General features: G+C 23.5%; 2 protein-coding genes across 2 annotated transcripts; both read right to left on the bottom strand.

The window, feature by feature from the left end:
• Positions 1–1,825: 1,825 nt before the first annotated feature.
• Positions 1,826–6,078, bottom strand: Bma-flp-12 (Uncharacterized protein; the record flags this gene model as incomplete). Its single annotated transcript, XM_043074471.1, has 3 exons — positions 1,826–1,893; positions 5,488–5,613; positions 6,021–6,078. 3 exons carry the CDS (start codon positions 6,076–6,078, stop codon positions 1,826–1,828), a joined length of 252 nt encoding a protein of 83 aa, XP_042930405.1.
• A 4,746-nt stretch (positions 6,079–10,824) lies between these two features.
• On the bottom strand, positions 10,825–13,242 carry Bm1088 (Uncharacterized protein; the record flags this gene model as incomplete). The annotated part of the gene is made up of 4 exons (XM_043074470.1): positions 10,825–10,879; positions 11,309–11,405; positions 12,020–12,059; positions 13,120–13,242. 4 exons carry the CDS (start codon positions 13,240–13,242, stop codon positions 10,825–10,827), a joined length of 315 nt encoding a protein of 104 aa, XP_042930404.1.
• Positions 13,243–15,687: the final 2,445 nt, after the last annotated feature.

Below are 15,687 nucleotides of genomic sequence, written 5' to 3'. Positions count from 1 at the left end.
AAAAAAAAAAGGAAAAAAATAAGCAAAACATCAAATTAAAAAAAAAAAGCAAAAAAGAAATTCGTTATGATGTATGTATTTTAAAATCAACGTAGTTTAAACTGATCAGTATCAGCTTGATTTGTTTCCATGGCAGTTTATATTCTATCATGCGTTTTATATAGTAAATGAATAGATATAATATTGAATTGAAATGGATATTTTTTTAATTTTTATATATTTTAATACCAAATATATATTGTTTTGAGCTAAGTAAATTATTTAAGGTAATTTTGAGATATTAGATAGATATTAGATTTAGATATCATTTAATTTTTTAAACTAAAAATTAGGATTAGATATTAATATTGAACATGTATATCTTAAGAAATATAATAAATGAGACTGTTCTATATTTTTTTAAGCATTTCCTTTTTCATCACAGTGGTGTTTAATTTTATTATTTTTAATTATTATAATTTTGAAATTGGTCATTAATCGGGATAGAAGTAGAAAATTTTGAACAACTTTTATATTACATAAAATAGTTAGATGTCAAGAAAAATCATTTTTCATTTGCAACAAAAAACCCTTTAATTTCCACTTAGTTTTTGAATTGATTTGAAAAATTAAAATTTTAAAGAAGAAAAGATAATGATGAGAAAAAATTATTCAATCAAATCAGGAAACATTGCTAATTTAAAGGAGTTTACTGTCAAATGATTAAACTCAAATAGCGCGAACTTATCTTGACTGTAAATTTAAAAAACTTTCATGTTTACTCTTTATTGATTATTTCTCGTTTTTGTAGCTTTTTTATGGTGCTGTGACAAATTTAAACATTCCAGTAGGCTAAATTTGGGGATGAAATTTTGATGACAGTTTTAACTATTAGCTTTTTTTTTGAAGAAGAAAAAGCTTCCCGAACATTTGCAGTTGTCTTAAATTTCTGAATGAAATTTTTTAAATCGCTGCTTGTTTTCACCATTTATTTATAAAATTTCTTGAACTTTCATTACAATGTATGAAATTTGATTAATTAAAATATAATAATGCTTACCATTTCATCTCTTCCTATCCAAACCTAACTTTATATCTTCCAATTCTTCCAATTATCATGAATGAATGTGGAGTAAAAAAGATGATTTTATATTAAATACTAAAGTCAATGATGGATGAAATTTCAATATAATAGTGGATTTATAATCATAACAATATAATAATCCATAAATTTTGCTGTTATCAAATGATTTATAGATTTTTACACGTTTTTATCCGATATATATATATAATTGATTTATACCATATGCTTTAAGATTCTATTTTTTTTTAATCTTTTATTTCGAGTATAGTATGGCAAATTATTGTTTTATCATCTACTCATTTCAGTATTATGGTTTGATAGTATGGATGCAAATAATTTTGTAATACATATTTCAAGATTTGATAAAATAAGTTTGGTACTGTCATTTTAATAGATACACTGCAAGTTTAACAGTCTGATTTCTTAAGAAATCTGATGCTATCTGATACTGTAAGAAGTCTGATACTGCAGGAAGTTTACTACTATAAGGTTTACTACTATAAGCTGTATGAAATCTAATGCTCCATGTATCAAAAAAAAAAGAAAATGCTATCCATAATAATAAGTCATAATGAATATTCGGAAATGATATTAATTGTATATGAAATTGTCATTGATATATTTATAAATGAACCGCCAAAATTTCATTAATTGAAATGTTGTCTACGCAAATGTAATGCATAGTATCAATATTTTTATGCCCACTGAACTTCCACAATACAGTTTTATCACGTGAAAAATATCGAAAAGACATAAACGATACTATCGACGACCAAAACGTATAAATTCAAATTTGTTGCGTCGTTTCTCCATTTGTAGTTGATTCGAATCTACAAAGTGTTTTAATTAAACATAATTTTAAAAATATGGTATAATCAATTTGCATTAAACTTTCGATAAAAAAATAGTAGTAAACTCATAAAATTTAAACACTTATTTTCATAATTATTTATAAGCAATTCACATATGTCAATATATTTCGAGTTTCTAAATTAGAAGATACTTTTATTCTTAAAAATGAAACTTTACCATAAATAAAATATTCATGTAAAATAAAAAAAAAATGCCTTTAAAAGAAAAAATTATATAAATGTAAATGATATATTTTGATTCTATTTTTTTCTTTTTTCTTCCTTTTTCCTATCATTTATCATATTAACTAGAATTCAAAAAATTCTCTTTTCTATCATTGCGATAGATTGTTACTATCTCAAAAAAATGTCATCATTTGTATTCCTAAAATGTATCGTGAAATAACGACATTTACTTAACATGCAACAAGGCCCATCAATGTAATTTTAAGTGCTTGACAAGTTAAATTTAGAATGACGAATAGGAAAAGAAATTGGAAAAAGAAATGATCAAAATTGTGCAATCTTGTGGATAAAATCATAGAACTAATGACATTGCATAAACTAATTCTTAATTGTAATAAATGCTGGAAAAATGAAATGAATTGGGTAATTTATTACTATATTTAGTTTATTGACTAATATTCTTTAAGTTATAATAAAAAATCTTTAAAGTCATAGTTAATAAAATAAGCTAATTTTACGATAAATTTATTAAATTGACGAAGTTAAATTTTCCAATATAATTAGGATGATCATTATTTCTTTTGAAGAAAATTATTTTTTAAAGAAAAAAGCAATAAATGCCAAATTTCGAAGTTTTTAAAATAATTTCTTCAGATATAAGAATGAAATTTTATGTAAATTTATTTCTTCCATAAAATTTGACCATTTTTAAAGGTTAGAGAAAGGGAAAAAAGAGAAAGAGAGAGAAGAAGAGAAAAAAGAGAAGTGGATAATTACAACAATTGTGCATCGTTTATCAAAAAGAAAAATGTATTTCAGAAATTATGTTTTTACTGTTTATCTACCATAATATTCATGATAAATTCAATAATATGCATGAGTTAGCCCAAATATATTTTGTAAGTATTATAAGATTTTCTACCGCTATTTCCTAGAGCTATTATAAAACATCAATAAATTTTAAAATGATTAATAATTCTTATAAATGATACGAAGATTATTTTGGATAAGATAAAGGTTTAATTTCATTTGTCATTTTTGTATTCATATTATTATACAAATATGATTTTGTAATGTTTGGAATATCTTTTGAGACTTTTAAAAGTTATTAAAACGTCGTTTAGAATTTTTGGCGCTCTAACAATATCTTTTAAAATTTCTATAATATTTTCTGATTTTTTTTACGTTTGCAGTGCATCATATAAATTTTTAAACAAAACATCTGAAACCAGTGAAACAAAAATTAGATAATGTAAGTAGCACTGGTGTTTTCTAATGAATAAAGTAAACAAGATGTTTTTTTTTGTTACTAAAAAAGAAAAATTAATCATTTTCTGAAATTGAAGTTTCTTTCGATTTGAATTTTGCAATCATCATAGTAATGAATAAATTTATTCTTAGCTTCAGTTTCTAAGCCATATGATTTTTCATTTCTATATTTAATCCGTAGATGACTATAAACTCAAACTACTAATATCATAATAACCTGATAGATGGTAATTAGTTAAACTAAAATATTAAAAAAAAAATGTCAAGTTATCCTAAGCCTTTCGTGAAATTCAATCATAAAATGGTATTATTTCTAAAAAAAGCTTTTTCAAAAATCGAATTTCTTTCACTTTATTGAAAGATAAGCATGCATACTTCATCATTAACACAAACATTCACTTAAGAGTACTTCAAAAATTCTTATTTATACAGACAAGAAAAAATAGAAAAAAAATCCAATTGTTCTTTTTTTGAATTTAAGGATAAATAAAAATAAATATTTCATAGCTTAAAGCACATTCGAAGCACATTTGATACAATGATCAATTATAATTTGACAATTTTCATCTTTCCATTCAAACTAACAGTCATTCTTAAATATGTCGAAAAAAAACAAAATCTTTTGATAAAATACTTATGAAATACATTTCAAATTGTTGAAGTGAAACAAAAAAAAAAAAAAAAATCACTGGCTTTTTTTTACTAAACTTATTCTTTTATCCCTTACTTCTTTTCTTTCCTTTTTTCTGATTTTCTTTCTCTTTTTTACCTCAATAATGTGCAGCAAATGTTATTTTGTAAAATTTCAAAAAATTTTTATCTTATATCCTACAAAAAAAAATTCAGACAAGTTATATAAATTAAACATTTCTTTTTCTTTCTTTTTTTCTTCTCTATTTTTGATCATTAAAATAACTAACAAACATTGTAATTTTCTTTCTTCTTTTCCCTATTTTTTTCATTTACCAATTATTTATGAAATCATAATTGCAATTACAATATCTTATTATTTGACATTTTAAAACAGTAATAAATGAAATTTTTTTGTTATATTAAAATGTTTGCACTTTTAACTAAATCAGTATTTTCTTATTAATATAATATTTTTTCAGAATATTTGAAACTTACAATTTTATATTAAATATTATTAGGTAATATATTAAGCAATAATAAATAATACATTAAGTAATAGTAAATAAAATAATATCAATTAATTGATGTTGTCTTTTTTGTTTGTTTGTTTACTCATTGCCACAGAATTCAAACAACAGAAAGAACATTCACGTGTTCTTTGAGCAACACACACAGCTAATATAATTTGAACAAATTTTTATAAAATGTTTCAAATTTCAGAAGAGAAGGAGGAGAAAAAGTGTTGGACAAAGTATAGAATCGAATTTTTTGGAATTTATAATGTTGGATCGAGAAAAAATTTAACAAATTATAAACTAAAGAATTCGAACTTTTACATCATTCATTTGAAGGTTATGGAAACTGAATGTATAATTATAATTAATGCCAAATAACTTTAGATTTTAAAATAATGTAATAGAAGTGCAAAGTAATGCTATTAATAGCAATAATAAATGAATGAATGCTAAAATAATAATTGAAAATATAAGTGATAAGAAATTATGATAATGTGCAGTGAGAATAATAAAATTATAATTTGTTGCAAAATAAAACATTTGTAATTTTTGTGCTAAAATTATAATCGTCTTTATAACTTTTTCCTGAAGCAAATAACAGAAAAAAATTAATTATTGACAATTCTAACGTGAAAATTATGAAAAAAGTTTTAAATAATATACTGGGAAATATATATTGCATTTGATCACATTCAATAATTAGAAATTATTTCATCAAAAATTTTAAGAATTTATATTTTATACCACTCTATCCACAAACTAAAGAAGAAAATTTCATACTGATATAATTGAGATAACAAAATTTATTTCTCCTAAAAATACTGGAAGTTATTTAAATCTTTGTTTTAGAAGGTTGAAATTTATCAAAATGAAGTAATCATTAATTTTTAGTATAAATAATAAAATGCCATTTTTTTTTTCGAAATAATATTTCAAAAAACATGAACAAAAGAGGAAGAAAAAAATTTACCGTCGACTAAAGCTTCAAGCAACGATAAAGTATTCAGCAGTTGTTCTTCTGCTTTTGCAACAAGTTCACGATCACTTCCTCTATTGTAAGCTATGGGTTCTAACAATTCATGTGTTCGTTTACCTTCTGCAATTATATACTTAAAAAAATTAGAATAAAAATTTTTTTCTTTCATTTGAATAACAATAATAATTATTATTATGTAACAATAATAATAATGGTAACAATAATAATCAAAATTATAGTTACATTTTCATTAAATAAATTATTAGAAAATCTCAATTAATTATTAACAATTGTATTGGTTTCACACTTCATTTAATAAATATTTAAATCAATTTTTTTATATTAGTCATATTTATTCATTTTGCTTTGCTTCGTTGATTGATTAATTCAATTAAAATGATTAATTTTTGTTTCTTTGTTTAATCAAAACTATCGTTTTTCTCTTTTTCATTTTTATTTCTTTCAATTCTATTTGTTAAATTTCGTCTAATTTAATTAGCCTTGAAAAAAAAGAAAACAAAACTTACGAATTTTTTGAGAAAAAACTGCCGAAACAAAAATAATGAAAGAAATAAACGTGGTCATCATGAAAAAGCTAGCAGGAAATGTATGACTACAAGTTTGAATTGGCATATAAGGATTGTTTTAGGGGTAAAATGGGCGGAGGTTTTAAACTGCTCTCAATTCATTCCCTAAAATATGTTTCACCCACTCCCAAAAATAAAAAACAAATGACGACCTTGCTTAAAACATAATTAAAAAAAAGCAGAAAAAAGAAAAAATTAGCCTCAACTATTGTTTAGTTCAATTTTGAATATTATTATTACTTATCATTATTAATATTAATAATAATATTATTATTAATATTGTTATTAATAATAGTATGACCTCGTTTTTCTATTGTTATTATTTATTATTATGTTAAAAATAATATTATTATCACTAATAATAATATTATTGTTATTATTAATTATTGTTGAAACTATTGTTGATATTATTGTTATGAATATGGTGAAAAAAATCGGATAAATTTAGCTAAATAATTTTATATTTTTTAAAGCATCCCTAATTAATTAAATCTATTACTGCTGAAGAAATTTGCCATTATTATAATATTTTTAAAAAATGCTTAATTTCTGTTACATTTTCTAAGTTTTATGAAATGCAAATAAATTTTGGTTATATCTTTGATCTTTTCGTTGAAAATAAGCATAAATGGTAAAAACTGCTGCCATAAAATAAGAATTTAAACAAAGTTAATCATTTTTTCCATTTTTTGGTAATGTCGTGTAATTGCACTACAATGTAATTTTCTTTTCTCTCAAGTAACCATAAAATGGTCCAGCAAGAATCTTGAAAGCTTTTTAATGAGTGAAACTAATTATTCTTAATTGTGAAAATAATTGCACTTATTTCAATGCATCATCAATCCATTTCTTTCACCATCCACCATTACTATTCAGATTTCTATTTTTACGTGTTTTTTTTTGTTTTTTTTAGAAAAAAAGATTTCTGTAAATATTTTGGACATTTTTTATTTAATAATTTCATTCCATAGCATTTTTTTTCTCTCCCTGTTTCTTACAAAAACAAAAAAAAGGTGTTTGCGAGACAATTTTTTAGATATCATGGGAGTAATAAGTTTATGTGAAAATTAAATTTGTTATAGAAAAATTTTTTAAGCTGACTGATTTTTTTTTTTTTTTGTAAATTAAATCTTGTGTAAATTAATTATTTTGTGTTGTATCCGTGACATTCTATTTTTAGGGAATAAATCAAGCAATAAACAAATTACTAAGTGGTTATTCAGAGTTCAATTTTGAAGAATTCATCTTTTTCTTGTTCAGATAGTGATTTTATTTGATTTAGTTATTTTATTATCATTTTAGTACAGAATGTGAATAGTGCAAATAACCAGAAGATTCGTGCAGTAAAAAACTGTATTTAAATTTTACTTTCTGAGCTACATATAATTTATTCGAAATTTTTGTAAATTGAGGAGAAAACAAAATGCGTAGTATTTTTTTTGCCGAAAATTCTCTTTTCTTTTTCTTAAGTAACAAAAATTGATAGGTGAGGAATCATATTCATTTTAATTAATTTAATATTTAACTTAAAATAATACTTTTAGCTCCGTGCAAAGATAAAATTTTCTGTTCTTATCAAATAAATATCATAGTTTTCAGAAATTGCTGAAATTTATTGTTCTGAGATTGCAAATTATGGACATAAATTCTAGTAATTATTTATTTGCAAAAAATTACGGGCCTAACATTTGATCTGAAATGTGTATTTAAATAAAATTGATATATTTATTCATATTTATGCGTTAAATCACTAAATTTTAATTTGGTTCAATTTATTTAAAGTCATATTTCTAAAAACTAATAAATTTTTTGTAGGATTGTTACTTTCTTAAATATTTAATTAATCTTCTTTAAAAGATATTGCTATCTAACTCGTTATTTCACTTTACCCTTATCTCTTTCATTTTCATTTCAGGTGTGATTTTGAAATAAGATCTATATTATAAGAAATATAAGATAACGCATCAGGAAAACATTACATTAATAGATGAATTGATAAATTAGCTAATAACCATATTAGTGCGCTCTGTGCTCGATCTCTTTGCCATCCACTCTGTTCAAAAGAAAATTTTTTCTAAAACGAATTACGGTAATAGAAATTCTTGAAATTATGGTTTTTAAGTCTATTATTTCTGTACATTTTCAAGTAATTGACTAAAAACTCTCCTATAGATTGTTAAAATCAGAAAAAAAATGCAAAAAATTAGCCATAAATAGGATTTTTTTCCTCTGTACTTGCATTAATGAAAAATAGTTAACAAAACATGGAAAAAACGGAAAGAAATTTTTTAATGATTTAAAATTAGAGCAGTAATTTTTTAATTTTTTTTCTTAAAAGGCATAAGTTAAAAGCTAAAATTTGTGAAAAAAAAACATTGTAAATGATTAGTTTTTCGTTTTTCATATTTTTTACATTAGCTACTTGTAAATAAATCATTCATTTTTATGCATTTTCCAATAATAGTAGAGTCAACCATAATTTAGATCAATTTGTTATTAAAATACTTTATTTAATTCATAAAATGATTTGATTATTTGATAAGGATTTCAGTAAAAATATTTGATGAAAAATTTAATTGAAAAATAGAAATTGAAGTTTTTAATGTAAATTTATATTGTTTCCGTTTGTTTATCATTATGTTTATTTGTAAAATTGTTTCAAAATGTAAATTTAAATGCAACATAAATTAAGCATATTTTAGAAATCTCATTTTAAAAACCATAATTTTAACCATAATAAAAATCATCCATAATTTTTTACTTATGATTAACACAGCGTGAAGTGATGAGGCTTTTAAAATCATTTATTTTCCAGTACTTTTTTTGAGAACATTTTTTGTTTAGCATGTACTAATTTGTGTTGATTGAAAATAAAAATACATAAATATATTAGATTATTAAGTGAAATAAAAATTATTAGTTCATATTTTAACTAATAAAAATTGCTAATTCTCATAAATTTTTAAGAAAAAAAGAAAAAAGAAATGGGAAATAATTATCGTATAATACATAATTTTTTTCTTTTTGAATTCAAAACAAATTATTTATTTTATATCATAAGAAGTTAACGAAAATTTGATGAGAGAAAAAGTAATATAATATATATTAATTATGCTTATTCTTCGTATTTATATCAAACTAATTAAGCATTATATCATTTTAGCTAAAGATGATGATTGCTTGCATTATGCGACGTTCCTTTCGCTTTTTTTTCTTTTTGACAATTCTTTTTTCCTTTTTTTTTTTCCTTTTCTTGAATTTGAGCAAGAAAGCAAAGCAATTTTTTAAATTTTTCTATAAAAAGAGAAAAAAAAAACCTTATTTATTTATATAGCTTTGTTCGATTATTTTGTCAAATCCATCAATTTTTTAAAATTAAGGAAATAGCTACTTGGAAATATGAAAGGTTAATGTTTTCATTTTCTTTCCCTTTTTTTTTTTTTTTTTTTTTTAATTAATTGTACAGCTAGATAAACTTAATCGAGTTAGTGCTTATTATAAATTATATTTAAAGGTTTGGATACGGAAAAAATAACGAATAATTCAGTTATTGAATAATAAAATATATAAAACAAAACCAAAAGGCTTTTTTGAGTTATATTGCTTGATATCAGACATGGGCAAAAAAATTTTTGACGTTAAGTAACTTACTTTTTGTCGATTTTTTTGATCAGTTTTACTAGATATTTTGATTTATTAAAATAATTTCGATTTGTTATCAATTTCTTTATCATTTTCCCACCAACAATTTTTGTTAATTGTTATATACATTTATTATTAATATTAATTTATATTTCAGATATTTCCACAAAATTGTTCAGAATCAAAAATTATAATCAAAAATTGTTTAATTTTTAAAAAAATTAAAATAGAAAAACATTATAGTTTAAAAATTTCAAATTTAATCTTGAATTTTTTAAGGAAAAAAAGGAAAAAGAAAAATCATAAAACCTTAAGTGCAAAAAGAAAAAATTTCGATAGTAATCAAAATGCCAGTGATAAATTTTTAAATAAACTCAAAATAACAGGAAGCTATTTTACAATATTTCTAAAATGAAAATTACAGCAAAGAAATAGAATTATAGCCAGAAAATATGAAAAAAAAAATCCTTTTTTTGGATTAAAATTTAATAATTAATTTAACAGAGTTATGAAATGAAAAGAAAAAATAGTAATAAAAAGCGTATAAAAAGACAAATCTTTTGCTGTGATATTTCATTATTTGAATTACTGAACTACATGCATGAAGAAAAAAACAAATGAATATTAATATTTTAATAACAAAAATTAAATTTCTTTTTTAATTGTCAAATTAGAATTCTATACTCTACCTGAAAGTGTTAGAAATAGTTTCAAGAATGTGACGAGAGAAAAAAGAGAAAATGAGAAGAGAAGAGTATTCATTGACTTGATGAAAATTTTTTGCTAATTTTTAAAATATAATTATACGTGAAATAGATAGTTTCATTCGTTCAATTCATCATAAACTGTAAGTGAATGTAAACATGCATATCTGTATGTATGCTATTCATAAATACGAAAAATAAAGACGATTCAGGCAGTGAATAACAATGAATTTCAGGAAAATGTAAATTTTATGTTTTATTTGAAACCAATAGAAATGCTATTTAAATGTTTAAAATGCAACTTCCACAAATTTAATGTTGAACATAATGATATGATGCGATTTATCAAATACAAAAACCATAAATCCGTGAAATGAACCGAAATTTTAAAAACATCTTCAGTTGATGGAACGTTTACCGAATCGGATGAATTCATTCTTTCGTTTATTAAATCTGCAAACAAACTTAAATGCGATTTAAAATTATTAATTTTTTTCAAAAATTAATAATTTTAAAATTGTTTTGTTAAAATTGTGAAATGTGCTGTTATGCTACACCTGACTGAAAATAATCATAATTATGTTAAATCAAAAGTTTCAGTTATTTATTTGGAGTAAATCATGGCGTAATACACGGATATTTGGATGTGCAATAATTTGTTTGTTATTGATTCAAGTGAAAAAAAAATTTTTTTTGATTTTTTTAATTTTTGAGTTTTATAAAAATAAAAATTTCGTAGTCTTGAATTATCGAATTTTATAAAAACAAAAATTTCGTATTTTAGTGAAAATTACTTATGTTAAAAACTAATTTGTGAGGAAATAATTCAAACTCATATTTGAATTGCAAGAAAAAAAAATGCAATATGACAGGAAAACATACTTCATGAAATCATCTCTTTTTCCGAAACGAATAAATTCGTTTTTGCGTTTGTCAGCTCGAAATGGCTCGTTCATCCAGTCACCATTATTCCTCAATCCTACAACATTTTAAATTTAAGATTAATTACATAAACATCAAAGCATAAAATGTCTTATGCGATTATTCTAGAAATTTGGCTAATTAGACATTTTGACTGCTGCACCAAAAAATTTCTCTTAAACTGGTATCATGTTACATTTGAAAATAACCAGGTTTATTTTAAAATATTACACCTGGCAACAGTGTTTGCTTAAAAACATTTCTATCATTTAAAAGACACGATTAGATCTAATGTTTATTTTTATATTTTTGTAACGCATTAGATACGTTTAACGATACATTTCAGTTTTCTTTGATTGAGAAATTTCTAAATTTAGAACGGATTTTTTTGAAAATACAAAAAAAAATTTCCTAAAGCTAAATTTGCTTATGCAACTCTCACACTGCTTTTTTATTCAACATTATTTAAAGAAATATAGAAGAAATGAAGAAAAAAAAAAGAAATGGAAAAGACGAGAAGAGAAATTGATACATTTACAAATTAAAACAGTTGTTTTACACTAGTTGCATTCACAATTAGTCGTTAGGATTTTCCATATGTATGAGTAAGACATTTCTGAATCTTTAGTATTGCAATATTTCAATGTATTATAATACTGTTGAAAATTATACCTGAGTATGGCACAAAGTTATAATCAGCCAATGGTGGCTCCTGAAAAAGTTGAAATTATTCAGACAAATAAGTATTAAGCAAGTTACTGGATTTATCTCGTACTTTTAAAAATTTCTTTGTATCAATTAAAACACTACAATTAGACTTAATTGCAGCATTGTCATAATCAATTTAGCATATTCGTATTTCCTTTATGCCCCATATCACTCATTTCTAGTTGTTGCAAAAATTCTTCGTTTACCCTTTCTTAATATAATTTAAATCTATAAACCGAAATTAAAAAAAAAAAAAAAAAAAAAAAAAAAAAAAAAAAAAAAAGGAATATGGAATCTTCAATGAAGTAACAAATCTAATTGTATTTGAATAAGACAGGTGTCGGAATTATGATATAATTATAAAATGCATTAGATAATTTCGAACAATGATACAAGTGAACAATGATTCTTGTTTTTTTCATCCTTCTGCAGTTTAAAAATCTCCGAAAATATAGTATATTTTACTCCAAAGCATCTTTTTTCTAATTTAGCCTAGAATATATTTCATGAATACATGCATAAGCATATTTATATGAAGCATTTTCGTAAAAATTTGAAAATATAGAAGATGAAAATAATTCGTTGACATCATTTCTAGTCCTCTCTGTATCAGTTTGATCCACACTCGATAAAATTCTTGAAGACTTAGTAGAGAGATTGTGACGTGTTTGCTAATTATGTATTTCATCTCACTTATAATCCAACTTTAACTTTGAAAATTATTTTAAATCGTAAAAAAGAAATACACTTAAATTCTGCTAATCATGGAATATATAATATTATACCTCATATTTATCAAACATAGAGAAGGGTGACACTTCTGAAATCAAACCTGTGTGATTCAAGAATTGGATGATCAAAAGCAAAATGGAATTTTCAAAAGATGATGCTCAATGATATTATTAGCAGGTAAGATTTATTTTAATCCATCATTATAAGATGGATTTAATATATTTAACTATATTTAATATATTTAACATCATTATAAGATAGATTTAATATATTTGACTAATAAATAGTGCGAAATTTAAATCGGAATTTTATTAGAGATAAATTTAACCTACATCATATAATGATTCATACACGGGAAGATGGGCTGCTAACGGCAATGGTAGCACATGAGAGACCAAAACCATAACCAAAAGCACTTGAATAAAGGCATTGGAGACAGAAGGGACACAGGTCATCGCTTCTTGAATGTCGAAGTTTATTTGATGAAACGGTACTATGGATATATTAGCTTTTAAATGATCCCCTGAAAATCATTGTGGGAGTGTTTTAGTTATCAATTCGTCTGTACTCACTAGAACTCCACCTTTCGATCCATTCAAGTGCTCCTTTTTCTATCTCACTTCTCTCCGCATTCCTCTCCCACCCATCATCGAGTGACATTTTTCTTGAAACTAAGTAAACCATCGCTTTATTAATAATAATAATAATAATAATAATAATAATAATAATAATCATTTTTACATGCATTTAACTAAAAATTTTTCCTTCTTTTTCTTTTTGGAATATCATTAAAATACCATAATTTTGTCATGTAACAATTTTGCACAATCCATTATTGATTATACCGTTAAACTTCTACAGTTAATGAAATGCAAATTAAAGTAACCTAATTGGTCAAATCATACATACTATCATTAAGCATTAACAATTAATTAATTATCAAATGAAAGAAGAGTTCTTGTCCTGAAAGATTTTTCGTCAATTTTGTTTTCAACGATATGGATAATCCTGTATTCAAGAAATGAAAAATACATTGCAAGGATTTATTTTTTCGTTTTGAAATATAAACTTAAATGAAAACTATATCAAAGTTTTTATCAAGATATGGGAGAAAATTACCACTGAATAGATAACCCCTGACTGAAACTTTTGCGCTAATTATGCTATAAATAGATGGATTTAATTGAAAGAATTGTTTATTGGTAACTATAACAACAATTTCATTTCGCTGGATTTATTTAATTGATCATCAAAATTATCAAAAGGAAAGATTATCTACAATTAAATCAATCACAATGACTTTATTACAATCAAATTAATCGAAAAAAAAAGGGGAGCAACTTCATATATCACAAAATACATGGTAAGGCTTCATCCACATGCACTTTATTCAACACATCTGATGCAAAATAAGTGATGATAAATAGAAATATTGCAAGAAACGTAACACTGTCATTACGTAACTTTACGAGGACTGAGCCGTCAAATATTTAATTACTTTGCTATCAAGAAAACAAAATTGTCATTTGCGAATTATTGATAATGCAGCTAGACGACATATCAAATAATTCTCACTAAATCTGTACGACCAAAATGTATTTCTCAAAAAAAAAAATTAGTCTTATAAATAAGTTATTACAATAATAATTGTTTCCGATGATTCGTATTGTATTTGACAGAAAATTTGTGATTAGATTGTAAGGATTGTTAAGCATCATAGAATAAGTGTAAATCTCTCATCAAATACAATATCAATGCATGGAATACCTATGATATCAAGCATAAACAAAAAATTTCATTTTTTTCTGTGTAAGTTTAAAATTACTCATCATTTTAATTGAAAATTCGAGAAAAAATTTTGAGAACTTGCTTATCATTTTAATTAAAAATTCAACAACTAAGTTTTTCGATATGTGTGGTGAAACTGACTTTCTTGAAATAGAAAGGTATGACAAATGTCCGGTTTTCTTGCTTTAGGCTTGCGTGTTCATTTGTTTTTCCCTTTTTTTTTGGCGGAGCCTTACATTGATATATCGTTTTGCTGCTAGATGAATAACAAATTTTGCATTACAAATAAGTGCAGAAGTTGGTGTAAAAGTTTTAGGAAATTGAAGCCCAGTAAAGATGTTTGGTTTTATGATAAGAAAAATAGCTATTTGAATGGAATATTTTAGAGAGATAACATTGTTAATTTACGAAAAATATTAATGCAAAAATGTTTATATGGCTGATTCTGAAAAATACTGCATTAAAACTATATAAAAAAGAAAAAATTAGTTGAGATAAAAAAAAAAATCAAAATCTTTAAATAAAAAAACAATAATAATAATCGCAACAAATGATCAATCTAATCCGCAATTTTTCTTCTCCATCCTTAATCCTCTGCTAATAGATTATATTTAAAAAACATTGTTTCGAAATGCAATAAATTTTTCTCAAACATTTTAGAATTTTAGAAGTTTACATAAAATAAATATCCCAAATAATGTTAATTCGCATTTAATTAATAATAAAACAATAAAACATCCGAATTTCTTATTTTATTGAAATATGAACTCAAAATTCTGCATATATGTAAGTGAATGGGGACAACTGATTGATTAATTAATGTAAACAAGCAAATTCCCAAATCTGAATAAAACTAATAATTGCCATTTTAAAATGCAACTACAAGTAGTTTGAGACTTAATTTTTTCATCATGTCGTCTGCGAAAAAATTCCCATTCATGCATTTCCGCTTTTTTTATTGTATTGCTCAATTGGTCTTAACTGGATTTTCTTGTGTCCCGTTTTTTTTTTTTCCGAATTTTTTGTGTTTTTTTATTTGTTTTCCGTTGAATATGGTTTTCCGATTAATTTTAGAATCAATATTCCCGGATTTCCGTTTTAGGAATTAATCC

The sequence above is a fragment of the Brugia malayi genome (assembly GCF_000002995.4).
Source record: "Brugia malayi strain FR3 genome assembly, contig: Bm_v4_ChrX_scaffold_001, whole genome shotgun sequence".
Taxonomy (NCBI): Eukaryota; Metazoa; Nematoda; class Chromadorea; order Rhabditida; family Onchocercidae; genus Brugia; species Brugia malayi.
This window is presented reverse-complemented; position numbering and strand designations above follow the sequence as displayed.